The sequence below is a fragment of the Cavia porcellus genome, unplaced genomic scaffold, assembly GCF_034190915.1.
Source record: "Cavia porcellus strain 051 isolate PalLab524CR breed Dunkin Hartley unplaced genomic scaffold, mCavPor4.1 scaffold_18, whole genome shotgun sequence".
Classification (NCBI taxonomy): domain Eukaryota; kingdom Metazoa; phylum Chordata; class Mammalia; order Rodentia; family Caviidae; genus Cavia; species Cavia porcellus.
Window position 1 is genome coordinate 71,363,247 of NW_026947501.1, and position 13,249 is coordinate 71,376,495.

At 59.0% G+C, this 13,249-nt stretch overlaps 1 protein-coding gene across 26 annotated transcripts in view; it reads right to left on the bottom strand.

The window, feature by feature from the left end:
* Ablim2 (actin binding LIM protein family member 2) overlaps positions 1–13,249 on the bottom strand; it is a 110,138-nt gene that overhangs the window by 38,857 nt on the left and 58,032 nt on the right. For 11 of the 26 annotated variants that reach the window (XR_001202281.3, XR_010040892.1, XM_063230232.1 and 8 more), the window contains 5 exons: positions 12,171–12,248; positions 5,976–6,122; positions 4,996–5,028; positions 2,959–3,079; positions 1,606–1,704 (listed from right to left, as the gene is read on the bottom strand). Coding sequence is in view for 24 of the 26 variants with exons in the window: in XM_063230232.1 (XP_063086302.1) it covers positions 1,606–1,704; positions 2,959–3,079; positions 4,996–5,028; positions 5,976–6,122; positions 12,171–12,248 (478 nt within the window). In the remaining 2 variants the exon portion in view is untranslated. The remainder of the gene's footprint in view (positions 1–1,605; positions 1,705–2,958; positions 3,080–4,995; positions 5,029–5,975; positions 6,123–12,170; positions 12,249–13,249) is intronic. The other 15 variants (XM_063230240.1, XM_063230236.1, XM_063230251.1 and 12 more) reach the window with 3 other exon arrangements.

A 13,249-nucleotide genomic window follows, 5' to 3' on the forward strand; every position in this document is an offset into this window, starting at 1 on the left:
ACGTGGGGAAGGCTGTGGCCACGCTCTTCCTGCAAGGCCTGGGCACAGGGCACAGGGCTGGTGCCGACCTGGCTGACCGTGTGGCTCCTGAAACGCTCAGCCAGGGGTTAGGCATGTATCCTCGCCATGGGTGCCCTGCAGACCGGCTGTCCTCATGTCTCCTCTATGGACGGTGAGTGACATGAGGTGCGCTGGCTCTGGGGTCAGAGTGCTGGGTTTTCTGCTCCTCCAGGGAGTTACCACCACTCAGAGACAGAGCTGCAGGGCTACCCGTGCAGGGAAGGATGGCAGGACCCATGCCCAGGGCCTTCTCCAAGGATGCCAAGGGCAGAGAGGACCCCATCCAGCGAGCCTCAATGATGCAGCACCCAGCTGTGCCTGCCCGGCCCGCTCCCCAGGACAGGAGACGCAGGGCTGTGCCAGCCAGCAGCGGGGAGGGCCAGGGAGCCAGCAGCTTGCTGCAGCCGAGGCCCCTGATGCTGAGCTTCCTCCTGCGGGAACTCCACGTGGTGGGACCTTGAAGTTCTGGTGACCAGAAGGATCAGCCAGAAGTGGCAGAGTGCGCATCCCCAGAGGCCTCTCTTCCTGTCTTCCTGTCCTTCGGGTGCCATCACATGGCCCATACTCCGCATGTGTGCACTGAGAGACATCCGGCTACCTACTCTTCTTACTGGTGTCTCGGTCAGCTGTTCACACCATGACAAAGCACCGGACACAACCCACTTCCAGGGAGAAGGGCATTCGGCTCACGAGCAGAGGGCTCAGTCCGTGGTGAGCCCGCTCCTTGTCTGAGGCTGGGGTGATGTAGAAACGCACGGGAAGGGTGTGGCAGGGAGTGTGCTCACCCCCTGGTGGCCGGAAGCAGAGGACGAAAAGGGGCCAGGGACAGCCAGGTCCCAAGACACACGCCAGGGCTACTCTCTTCCCTAGGCCCCACCCGCCACCTGCTTCCATCACCTTTCATCAGGGTGCCCCACACTGATGATGCCGGAGGCCTGGACATCCCACCACCTCCAAGCCCACCGAGCTTTCAACACCGGGCGCTCCTCTGGGGGACATTTTGGGTCTCGACCCTCACTAGAGGCCTTCAGCCACTGTGGACATGGGCCCCGCCTATGACTTCATCTAATCTGAATGTCCTTGGGGATCCCAGGTCCTGGGAGGTCAGGGCTTTAACCATGGTTTGGAGGATACAATTGAGTCCTTGACATGGAGAACATGAGGCTGGGCATGCCTGTGTCTGTGTGTCTGTGTGGGTCGTGTGTTTTTGTCCTGGCCAGATCCAGGCACTACAGCCACACAGGGTGAGGCTGGGCCCTGCACCAGGTGCCCAGGCTCTGGGCATTGTGGCTCCACCTTGACCCCATCACTCTCGGGGCATCACAGAGGGGTTCCGGGGAGGCACCCTCTTCCTCACCTCTACCCCATGCCCTCTGCCTGCGACTCTGAGGTGAGCACCAGCGTTTCCTGCCAGGAACACGAACACGGTGACAGCAATGGACCAGACACAAGACACACATAGCGAGGGACACAGCATGAGACAGAGGCCCAGGGAAGCCATGCGACCGGGGACAGGCACCCCCCGCCCACAGCTTGGCGCCTTACCTCGGAAGTAGGGGATGTAATGATGTCGGAACGCGGAGGTGGGGCTTGGGTGTTGGGACAGGGAGAGCCAGCTACTGGTACCAACGCTTGTAGTACCAGCTGCGGGCAAGAGAGCAGGTCAGAGAGCCTGGCTCGCCAGCCAGCACAGAGCCCCCAAATCTTCCTAGTCCCCCTCCACTAGGAACATTTGGGCCTCTACTCTCCAGACATGCATGCCTCTTTGGGGCACCCAGGGGATCCCCAAGTAGGCTCTGGACCATGCCTTGCAGGTATGGGTGACCCACCCTCAGGAGGACCAGATGGTAGACCCAGAGTTGCCAGACTCTGGCGCTCCTCTCTGAGGGTGCCCCTTGGGGTCAAGGCCCTGGAAAGACGTCTGCCCCAATATGTTCATGGGCTACACTAGCCAGGACATGGTCCTGGCTCTGAGGCTTAGTGCTGGGCTCAGAAGTCAGCAGGTGCCTTCCTGTGACACGGGGCCAGGGCAGCAGCAGCGGGGCCTCAGGAGAAGGGCTGGGGAGTCAGCGCTGCCATCCCCTCGCCGGCCCACCTGCTTCTGCACGCAGCTGCTCATTCATCCGCTCCTCATTCACAGTTCACTCATTCATTCACAACTCATCCATTAATCCATCCATGCTCTCATTCATTTGTTCCCTCACTCATTCACCCACCCACTCTCTCAACCCTTACTGAGCAAGCCATACAACATGCATGCAAGGAGTCAATGAAATGACTTTGCAAATGAATGGGTTTGATTTTCCCTCAAACTGAGAATGCGCGCTATAGCCAATGAATGTGGACGGGTCATGTGTAGCCGGCCAGGAAGGAGCTGCCTCGAAAAGTCACTGAGAAGGCAGTGCCTGTGGGCGCGGTCCCTGAGACCCTGCCGGGCTCTGGCGCGGAGCTTCGCAGCTGTTGGGGAACAGTGCACAGCAGGAAAGCGGGGAGGTGACACAGGCTGGGCTAGCCTGGCGGGGACAGTGTCTCTGGGTGAAGTGTTACAGACATTCGGGCTCCGCTGGGGAGCTGCTGGTTTCTCCTCTGAATCCGCATTGCCCCTGGAGACGGCTCCCCCCAGCCTTTGCACTTCAGCTCCCTGACATCTTCTGCACCTGACACGTAGGCTTAGCACTCAGGGCTCACGGGGAGCGTCCTGAGATGCCCCTGTCAGGGTGCGTGGGTCCTCTAGCCTTAGCTGCTTTAAGCCTTCTCCTCACTAACAAGGACTTTCTGTCACCCTCCACGGGCGGTCCCACCCCACCATAATTCTCGCTGTACATGGAGGTCACTTGAGAAGAGCAAAGTGAGAAGTCCAGCTTCACCCAGGGCCCAAGGGACCAGAGGGCTGAGTACCTGGACGGCTGTAGTGCTGGGGTGACCTCGAGGTCGGGGTGTAGCGCCCGAGGCTGACAGAGCCAGTGGAGCTGGGGCTGGAGGTCCGGCACTGCTTGTAGGACCGGTCGTCCTGATCCCCCTGGGAGGGAAGACACTGCTGGTGAACACTGGCATCCTGGGCACTGCCCACTCCTGCCTGCCCCTCACCTCAGCCTGGCCCTAAAACAGAATCTCCGGCACCTGCCTGGGAGCACCGGAGGAGCCAGGTGGGCAGGTGTCGGTGCTGAGTGTGGCCCTGTGTTCAGTGGCACCCATCCCTGCCCTTGTCTGCCAGTCTTGTGGGCTGGGACTTTGCCCCCCTGCCCAACCCTCCCTGTCACCGAGGGATCCTTATGAGATCCACATTATGAGAACCACTGAGATGTTCCCACCCCAGGGGGACTCCCCGGTGTGTATTCGGGAGCCACCATTGGAGGGTGGAAGCTGCTCCTCTTGGGTCCAGAAGCCCAGAAGAAGGAGCCCTGCAAGCACAAAACACAGCCCTGCCCAAGCAGGAGGGGGCGCTTCACACAGCAGTCACAGCAGTGGCACGAGATGGCACCTGGAGCGGGCCACAGGCTGGCTGCCCTCTGCAGTGTGGCTCGGTGACCTGGGTCATTCAGCCTAGCCTGGCTCCCGTGGAGGGTGGCTGCCACTGCTTTGCTCCACTGGGCATGAGCAAGGTCTGCTCTGGCCCTCACTACTGCCCCGCCTCTCCAATCTGATCTTCAACAAGAGAGAGGCCTCTGGGCCCACAGCCAGCCACATCCTCCTGCAGCCCTCCTCGGGGATCCTTCCTGCCTGTCCTCCCTAAGGCATCTGTTCCCCTCCAGCCTAGGCAGCTGTCCCCGGCTGTCCCCCTCCACTCTGGGCACCCTCTGGACAGCTCAACCACTTGGAGTGCACCTTAGAGGTGTCCCGTCTGCCAGCCTGGACTCAGGGCCACTGGCTGACATGAGCTGAGAAGCCCGGTCTGAGCTGGCCACCTGCCCGTCTGCTTGGCTGCCTGGTCCAAGGTGTCTAGGCAAGGCTGGCCCTTCCTGGCTGCCCAGCAGCAGCAGGGTCATCCTGGTGCCTGTTCCTTCCAAGCCGCCGGGGGCTGTTTCTAAGGGGACCAGAGAGGTCCTGCAGAAGTTTCTGGTTCTCCAAAGCTATTAGAAGCGAGGGATGGCCCTGACCTAACCCTAGCACAGGGGCCCAGCCAGGGTGGCCTAGGGCCCGGGCCACAGGGACCCCCTCAGGCTGGGCAGCTTCCCACTGAGCGCTGGGTGTGGCCTGCCACTTGGGGTGCCACCTGAGAGGGGCTTTGCAATGAGACTCGGCCTCAGGAGACCCAGAAGCCTGGGTGCGTGCAGCCGACATCACTCCTGGAGAGTCCCCTGCAGGTGCTGAGGCAGGTCACAGGCCACTCAGCTCTGGCCATTTACAGAGTGCCCATGGTGACACCACCAGTGGCCAGCTCCTGGGGCAGGTGGTCTAGAATGAGGGGCCAGGGAGCCCTCCTGTCTCTTCCTGTAGCTCCTGACCCTGAGAAAGTTATTTGACTTCCCTGTGCCTTGGTTTCTCCATTGGTAACTGGGGCAGAGTCCCATGGACACTGTCCTTTATTCCTGACCACTATGCCATCCTGGGCCTGCAGCTACCTGAGTCCACATGCAGCCACCAGGACTGCTAATTCCTGCAGGTGACAGGGCAGCCTGGTAGACACTTTCAGAGTGCTGTGTTCTCAAGGCCCAAGTGCCATCCACCTGTCCTGCTGTGGGACACTGAGCAGACTTGAGCCAGCCCAGGGACGCCACAACAGACTGCCACCCGTTTGGGGGACGGGCCCACATGACTGTGATGGCAGAGCTGCAGACCAGGGGACATGCAGATGAGACACAACTACAGAAATAACCAATGTGAAGAAGGCGTCACAGCCCCTGGCGGGGGCCAGGACCCAAGGCCCTTTCTGGCATCGGTCATCCTCACAAAGGGGCAGCACGGACAGGACAAGCACGCGGCGAGCGGGGTTACCTCGGTCGGTGTTGGCGAGAGCAACTGAGGTGACTGTGAACACAACACAGAGTGGCCTGTTAGTGCCTGGCACTAACTACAGGATGCCTCTGGTGACCAGCAGGCCACACGGGGCCGGCGTTCACCCAACGGCCCTGAGACCCAGACAGGGGCCCCACAGGAGGAGGAGGGACCCAGGCCAGGCTGCAGGCTGGTTGTCAGAGACAGTGGTCAAGGTGCTGGGAAGGACGGCCCCAGGCAATGTCCCCACCTTCCCTTCCATGGAGACCACTAGGGGCTCAGGGCACAGTGTAGCCCACTGGGATCTCCTCATCTCTCAGCTCTCAGGCTACAGAAAGGCTGCTGGGAGCCTCGGGACTGCATCGGAGCCTGCCAGCCTCCCCAGCAGACACTGCCTGTCACATGCAGAGCTGTGGCCTTGGCACAGTGAGGAGCCAGAGGACAGGGGGGCCTGGAATCCAGCACTATCTGGGGTTGGGCCAGAGCTGGGGGAGAGGACACCAGTCCCCAGGCAGCCAGGGAAGCTTCTCCCTCCCTGGGGCAGAACCAAACCCTCTTATCCCGGGCAGCTAGAAATGGAAGAGCAAAGTCTCAAATGACAAAGGGCACCGTCCACGGGGACGTCGGGAGGTAGTGGCCATTGGTGGCACAATCAGGCCAGGAAGCAGCTCGAGGAATCACAGGACAGGGAGCAAGTGGGGGGCAAGGACCCAGCGTGACCAGGGTGCCTGGGTGAAGGACAGTGGTGCGCCTGTGCATGGCTGAGGCGCTCTCTTGGGGGGTCTGGAAGTTCTTGGCCTTTTCCCCGACTTCCTGCTCCGGGGCCAGGGTGAGGCCATGGGTGGACAGCACTGGGGATTTTTTACTCAAGGGTGGCAGGTTGGCTGCAGGATAGTGAAGCATAGGGAGCCAGGGGCTGGACTTGGTGGTGTCCGCAGGGGCAGCCTGAGGGCCTGTGCACCCCACAGGGCAGGGCGTACCTCGCTGTAGCTCTGCCGGTCCCCAGTAGAGTGGCTGATGTAGGGCGAGTAGGAGATCATGTCGGGACGGTCGATGTTGTAGATTGCCTTGTTTTTGGGGAGCGCTGCCAGGTCCCTGTAGTCCAGAATCTCATCGCCGAGCTTGGCCTAAGGGTAAACAGCGGAGGGCAGGATGGGCCTGGGTCCCCGAGGGCAGTGGCTGCTTCACCCAGGAGTGAGGGGCACAGCTGGCGTCATGGGGCTGTAACAAGTTGGTCCCTCAGCACCTGAGGGCAGGACCAGCTGGCAGAGCTCGGAGACTCGGGTCAGGCCCGAAGCAGACCCAAGTGCCAGGCACTGGGGCCTTGTGGCTTCAAGCATGTGCCCACTCCAGGCCTCGGCCTCCTTCCCCACAGAGTGCGGAAAATCACAGCACAGCCAGCTCCGGCACCTGGTGGTATGAGACTCACACTGTGTCCTAAACACACATACGTGTGCATACACATACAAGTACACACACGTGCATGCCTATACACGTATACACCTGTACATGTGTCCAGGCATGCGAATAAACAGTGCATGTAACTCATGAGCAGATACACAAACACACAGGTGTGCATATGTATGAACAAAAACAGATATACCCACACACAAATAATACACAGAGGTACATATAAACAGCACAAACACAGACACATGTATGAATGTGCAAACACAATGTGTGCAACACCTATGCATGTGCACACATTCACACACTGTCATGGATGTCTGCACATAACAAAATATACGTGTGCACAGGCACACATAAAAATGTACACATGCACGTGTGCATCCTGGATATGCACATAAATATACACGAGTAGACGCATATGCATGGATGCAAATACAAAAGCTTGTATACCCACATGTGTATACACACACCTATACAATCACACACATGCACACACCTGTGCACACAGGCCTAATATAAACATGCAGATACACACATATCAGTTGTGCATGTGCAAATACATATGTGCTCATAGAAATGTGTATGCACGCTTGCATGTCTGTGTGCATGTAAGTGCAATGTGTGCATACACCATGTGCATGGCTGCATACACACAAATACACTGCATGTCTTCATACCACACACCCATTTGTGAGTATGAACACACCTGTCTAAGATCACGGAAGGCACTTACGACACTCCCTCACTAGCACACATCTGTGCAATGCACACATTAGATCCAACCACTGCCCACATATTTGCTTGTACACACTTAAACACACTCTCTACTTGTACATCTACCAACTTCGGTGCACCTACACACACAGTAGTACACACAATCCCCTCACCACTATACTCACACATATCCACATGCTTGTACACATACACGCACATAGCACATTTGCACACATATAATACACAGTGAGAGGCCCGGCCTCAGGGTTCTGGGACACTAGGGGGACAGGCCAGACCTCGGGTGTGTCCTGGACTCAGCCCACACCTGGCCATGCAGCCTCCCTCAGCCTTCCTGACTGCGAGTCTGGGCCACTGCGTTTGCTCAGGCGAGGTCCACCTGGCTGGAGCTGCTTTTTGCCCTGGGTCCTGTCTGGTCCCCTCCACTGTCTCCCCACTGTTCGGTCACGCCTGCTCTGCTGCCTGGCCTGAGCTCCTGGCTGGGCTCTCTCTGCCTCTGCCACATGGAGATTCTTTCATGGCCTCTCCTCCATGGGCCCTGCAGCCACGATGCCCCCAAACTGCAGCTGTATCACAGGGGTTCCAGCCCGGCCTCCCAGGCAGCCCCTCCACTTGGTCCCCACATTCACCTAAGGTGTCTCCTCCCTGTGGCCGCAGTGAACCAGGCTCAGCCCCACTCTAGAACTCCCTGGGGACAGCAGCCAAGCTGCCTCCTCCAGGAAGCCCCCCCAGGAAGTCCCCTCCTCCAGGAAGTCCCCTCTGGGACTGAGGGCCAGAGCCCACTGTGCACAGGCCCCCCTCTCAGGCCCACAGGTTCGTCTTGGAGCCTGAGGTCAAATTTGGTGCCAGCGTTGGCAGCACGATGGTTGGGCTCCTGCCAGGAATTCCCAGGCTCCCTCTGTGCCCGGGGAACCTGAATCCGGCCATGGGGTCTGCTCCTGGCCTCCCCGGTCCCCGCTGCTCACCTCCTGTGGGCTGCGGCACCCAGAGTCCTCGTGGATGCAGGCGAGCCCTGCCTCCAGGACCCTCTCCCTGCTTTCCCACCCCCACCTACCCAGGATCTCTCTGTTGGCCAAGGGGCTGACCTCTGTCTGCTGCCCACGTCCTCCCCCAGTTCCTGGCTATGCTAGTGGAGTCCCAGACCCTCTGTGATTTGTCACTGAGTCCTTCTCTCCACCCTCAGCCTAGCAGAGCCCAGGTGCTCGGGGCACTGTGACAAACCGAATCGAAACCAGGCCAGCAGTGTGAGAAGCTGGGGTGCTCTCTGGGCTTTTCCTGCAGAAAGGGGGCACTGTGCTGAGGCTCTGTACCCACTTCCTTGCTGTGTCAGATGCCAGCACTGCACACACACCCCCTCCCTTGCCCCCTGCTTTTTCAGTGAAGCCCAGCCCTGGGGAGTCCCTGTCCCTCACACCTCTCCATGTGGCAGGGACCTGAGCAGGCACCGGTGGGATGCTGGTGGCCAGCAGCTGCCCCGAGCAGCCTTAAGGTCATTTGATCCACCTCCTTGGGTGGCTGCCTAGACAATGCACTGTGCTAACTGGCGGAGGGAAGGTTACTACAGTTGGGTATACACAAGCGCTTCAGGCAACAAAAGAATCAGCGGAGCACACTGGCTCTCAGCTGCAGCGCCTAAACAGCTCTGCTCTTTCACTGTCTGTGGCCACAGAAAGGTCCAGAAGCACTGTGTTCAGCGGACCCTGTACTGCTAACAAATTGTGCCTAAAGAAAGGGGAGGTGCGGGGTGTGCTCCCCTCGCCAGCCAGCAGCGGCCTCTGCTGAGTGGGGGGAACAAGCTGTGTCCTTTCCTCCTTTGTGCAATAAGCAGCACTCATTCCTTCCCTGTGCGGACCGCCATGTTTATTAAGAATAAACATGAAGGGGCTGGGGATTTGGCTCAGCGGCATAAGCGCCTGCCTTATAAAGCAGGCAGTCGTGAGTTCGGTCCCCGGTACCGATAAAAAGGAAACAAACAAACAAAAAATAAGAATAAACATGAACTGTTTTTATAATTTTAAAAGGCAGTAAGACGGATTATTTTGTGGGCCTGGTGGCACACATCTGTAATCCCAGCTGTCTGGGAAGCTGAGGCAGGAAGATTTCAAATTTGAGCCTAGCCTGGGCATGTTAGAGAAGAAAAAAACAAAAGAAGACTGGGGATGTTGCTCTGTGCAAAAGCCCTGGCTTCAATCCCCAGGACCGCAAAAAAGAAAAGAAAAAAAAAGTTTGTTAAGCTCTCCAATTTATTGAGCCCCTGTTGTGTGCATGTCTGACCCTCCATATTAGCACCAACAGGGGCGCCCCCAGGAACTCCGTCCTTGGTGAAAGACATAGCAGCTCCAGGGGCACTGTTCCCCTCCCATGCACACAGCCCTGGGGGAGCTGCCCTCCGGCCTGGGGACAGCAGGGAGCTGCTGGTGAGAAGCAGTAGACAGGTACGGGGCAGGGACTGCGGTGAGTGGTGCCCAGCACTGAACCCCGGCCAGGTGCACAGCAGGTCAACAGCAGCCCAGTGTGGAGCAGGCGTATCCCTCAGATTACACCCTCATGGTGAAGGACCCACGGGGGCACGGTGCCACCCCGAGCAGACACAGCTGGGAGGACATGGGGGTGCTGGCAGGCAGCTCCCTGTTCCGCAGCGATGTGATACCTCTCTGCCACCCTGGACGCCCACACCCGATGGCCCTCAGGCTGGAGAAGGCGGTGTGGCACTGCCCGGGGCCATGTGCTCTCTACGGGTGGACCACAGAACTAGCTTTTCAGGCTCTGGGTGCTGGGCTCTTGGGATTTGTTGGAGTTTGTTTAAAACTGGAATTGGCTGCAGGTCTCTCTGTTGGGCGGGAGCCATCATGCTGAGATACAGCTCGACCAGCTCACCCAGAAGTGGGGTGTCCTCACCACCACTTTCCCAATGTCCTGTGGTCACTGTGCAGACCCAGTACAGCTGGGTCCCCAGGGCCAGTGTGGGGCTCGGCACTGGGCTACGCTAGCGACTGCCTGGTGGAGGTGAAGGCCCTGACCATGCTTCTCTGTAGGGAGCCCAGGTTTTGGGGTCACGGAAAGTTGCCTCTGCGGCCCCACTCTGCCGCTCTGCCACTCGGCCCTGAAAGCCGGTCAGGACTGTGAAGGTGACTGTCACTGCTCGCTGCATGGCTGTGTGGTCCCCACAGGTTCCATAGTTCCACAGTGCGCAGGCCACTTGTGAAGCCCAGGGTTTTTTTTAATCATTTATTTATGTAGTTATTTATCTCAGGGCTTTGCACTGATCTGTGTCCCCAGATCGTTAAAAGAAATTTTAAAAAATCGTGATGAGTTGGCAAATGCTTACGCCAGGCCTGCACTTGCAGTCTCCCTGCCTCCGCCTCCTAGGGCGCTGGGCCTGCAGGAACGCACTCCCATGCCCGGGTCCAGCTTGCTTTGAAAAAGAGCCTCGTGCAGTACAGTCCCCATCCACGGCAGCAGGGCCACCTCCCCTCCCGGAGGCCTTCTGAGCCGGCCCCATTGCAGCTGAGGCCTTATGTAAGCGCCACCAGCCGCGGCTGCCACTCCTGATGATGACAGTGGGCCACCACTGCACTGTGTCCCCCAAATTCACAGCGTGACTCCCACTCCCAGGGCCTTGGGAAGTGCCTGGCCCAGGAATCTGGCCTTTAAGGAGGTTGTAAAGGTGCTGTGAGGTTCACACAGCGGTTCCACTAATGTCCTTGTGAGAGGGAACCAGGACACGGGCACAGAGGACACAGGGAGAAGCATCGTCTTTGAGCTAGGGCATCACCCTCGGAGGAGCTGGCCCGTGACACCTTGGTCCAGGAATTCTGGCCCCCCACGTGAGACAGTCATCCCTTCTGTTTCAGCCCCCACCTGGGGTCTCTGCTGTGGTAACTCTGAGGACTGGTGTCCCCAGAGTAATACGTCAGCGGTACTTCCAGCTCAGCCTCGACGAGCCCTGGGCAGGTTTCAGGGGTTCCCAGGGGTCAGAGGGGAGACACCTCATCCAGTGTCACAAGCCACTGGACAGCCTCACACGGCAGGTGGGGCCTCGGAGCAGGCAACTCCTAAGGGCCATGGGGCCACCACTCTCGGCAAGTGACCAGGCACAGGCACTGGACCCACAGGACAGAGGGCCTCGCCGATGACACCGAGGGTCTGCAGTGGCCCTGTGTCCAGCTGCTGGGCAGCACAATGGGCTGACAGCGCGCACAGACGCAGGTGGATCTAATCCCCACTGTGGTGCAGCAACCAGAGGTCCTGGCCTGAGCGGGGCAGCAGGAGCAACTCATCGTCACCTGGCTTCCTGCCCAGTGTGCCAACCCTCACCCCGTGCCTCGAGTCATGGTTTATGTGTGTGGCCCCCAGGCTTCATGAGTTTGCATTGTGCATTTGTGATTAGTGCTTGGATTGATGGTGTCAGTGCTCCACCCACGTTGGGGTGGAGCCAGGATGTGATGTAATGGCAGGAAGAAGGTGTGTCTTGCTCTTTGTTGGTTCCTGTTTGCTGTTTGCAGCCACCATGAACTGTGGCCCAGCCATGCCCGCCTGCCTTGGAGCCAACTCAGTGTGGACTAAAACCTCCAAAAACTGTAAGAAATAAGCCTTTCCTTTCCCGACTTGGGCCAAGGTATTTTGTCTCAGCCAGGAGTAAAAAGTAACTAAGACACTGTGGTACCAGGAAGCAAATTTCAGCTCTTACAGCAGCACAGCTGGCCAAAAGAACCCCACCTTGGATCCTAAGCACACAGGAAACCACTGCTTACCATCCGTTACGATGTTTCTGATCATTTCCATACCTGCACATACGCACACACACACAATGTCCTCTGCAGGCAGCCTTCGTGGTGTGCGCCAGCAGGACTGCACCAGCCCGAAGCTGACGCTGTTCCTCATGCGTATCAACAGCTGTGTCACCGGACTGCTGGGATGAGCGCCCAGGGTCCCAACAGGGTCAGACAAGTATGCCCACATTCCCGGACTCTGAGTCAGCCAGCCCCAAGGTGGAGAGGACAGGGCCGGCCACACCCCGCTGCCCCACTTACGTAGATCACGCGGCTCGGAGACCCGGATGTGCTGGAAGCCGGGACGGAAATGATGCTCTCGGAGGACGTCCTGGTTTCCTGGAACAGAGATGGGGAGGCTGAGGCAGGGGATGTCTGTGCTGCCGCCATGCCAGCCTAGGAGGTACACAGGCAAAAGGACCCATAATAGCGTAGCACAGAGGTCTATGAGGCAACACCCTGAGGCCACAGGCAATGTGGCCATGCCGGCGCTGCTGGGAAAAGCCTGAAGCCCCAGAGCAGCCTAAAGCGGGCTCTGGATCTTGGGGGAGGGCCGGCTGTGCCATCACGTAGCTGTGTGGGCTCAGTGACATGGGTGCCCCTTCCCACCTGAACCTGAGGTGAAGCAGGACGCTGCCCCCCCAAACCCAGGCCTCACAGGAGACTTGCCGGTCATCAGTGGTCGGGATGCCCCACTGGGCACTGTGGCCACCCTACCTTCAGTCTCCACCTGATCCTGGTGTGGCTGCCTGTGCTCAGGCCCGTGCCCAGGCCCATGCCCTGCCCCATCCCTCTTGGAGATGCCCCTGCTGTCTGGGCCTCCCGACCCTCCCCGTGCCTGCCCAACACCCTGAGCTTGGCCATTTCCCGAAGTCCCTCCCCGTCCCTGCCCCCACTGTGTCACCTGGGGCCCAGGCTCCTCATCCATCTGTGGAGACCCATCTGTATTGAGAGTCGCCCCAAGACCTCGTACCTCTCCTGACCAGCAGCCCCAGGCCCTCTGCTGGATGTCCACTGACTCATGGCCATTGCCCCTGCCCCTGCCCAGAATTCCACCCCGTCAGCCTCAGTGTCCCCCCTGCAGAGGGTGCTGGTGACCCCACCTGCCAGGGGCTGAGATGGATGCTCCCAGCTCTGACCCAGGACCTCAGTGGCCTGAGACAGGTGACAGAGGTCACCAGGATCATGAGGCCACCAGGATGGGCCTCCTTCCATCTGACTGGAGACCTTGGGGAAGGAGGAGGAGAGCCTGTGGGCGTGGTGGTGCCCACCTGTAATCCCACCACGCAGGAGGCTGAGGCAGGAGAAATGCTGAGTTTGAGGTCATTCTGGGCTATGCA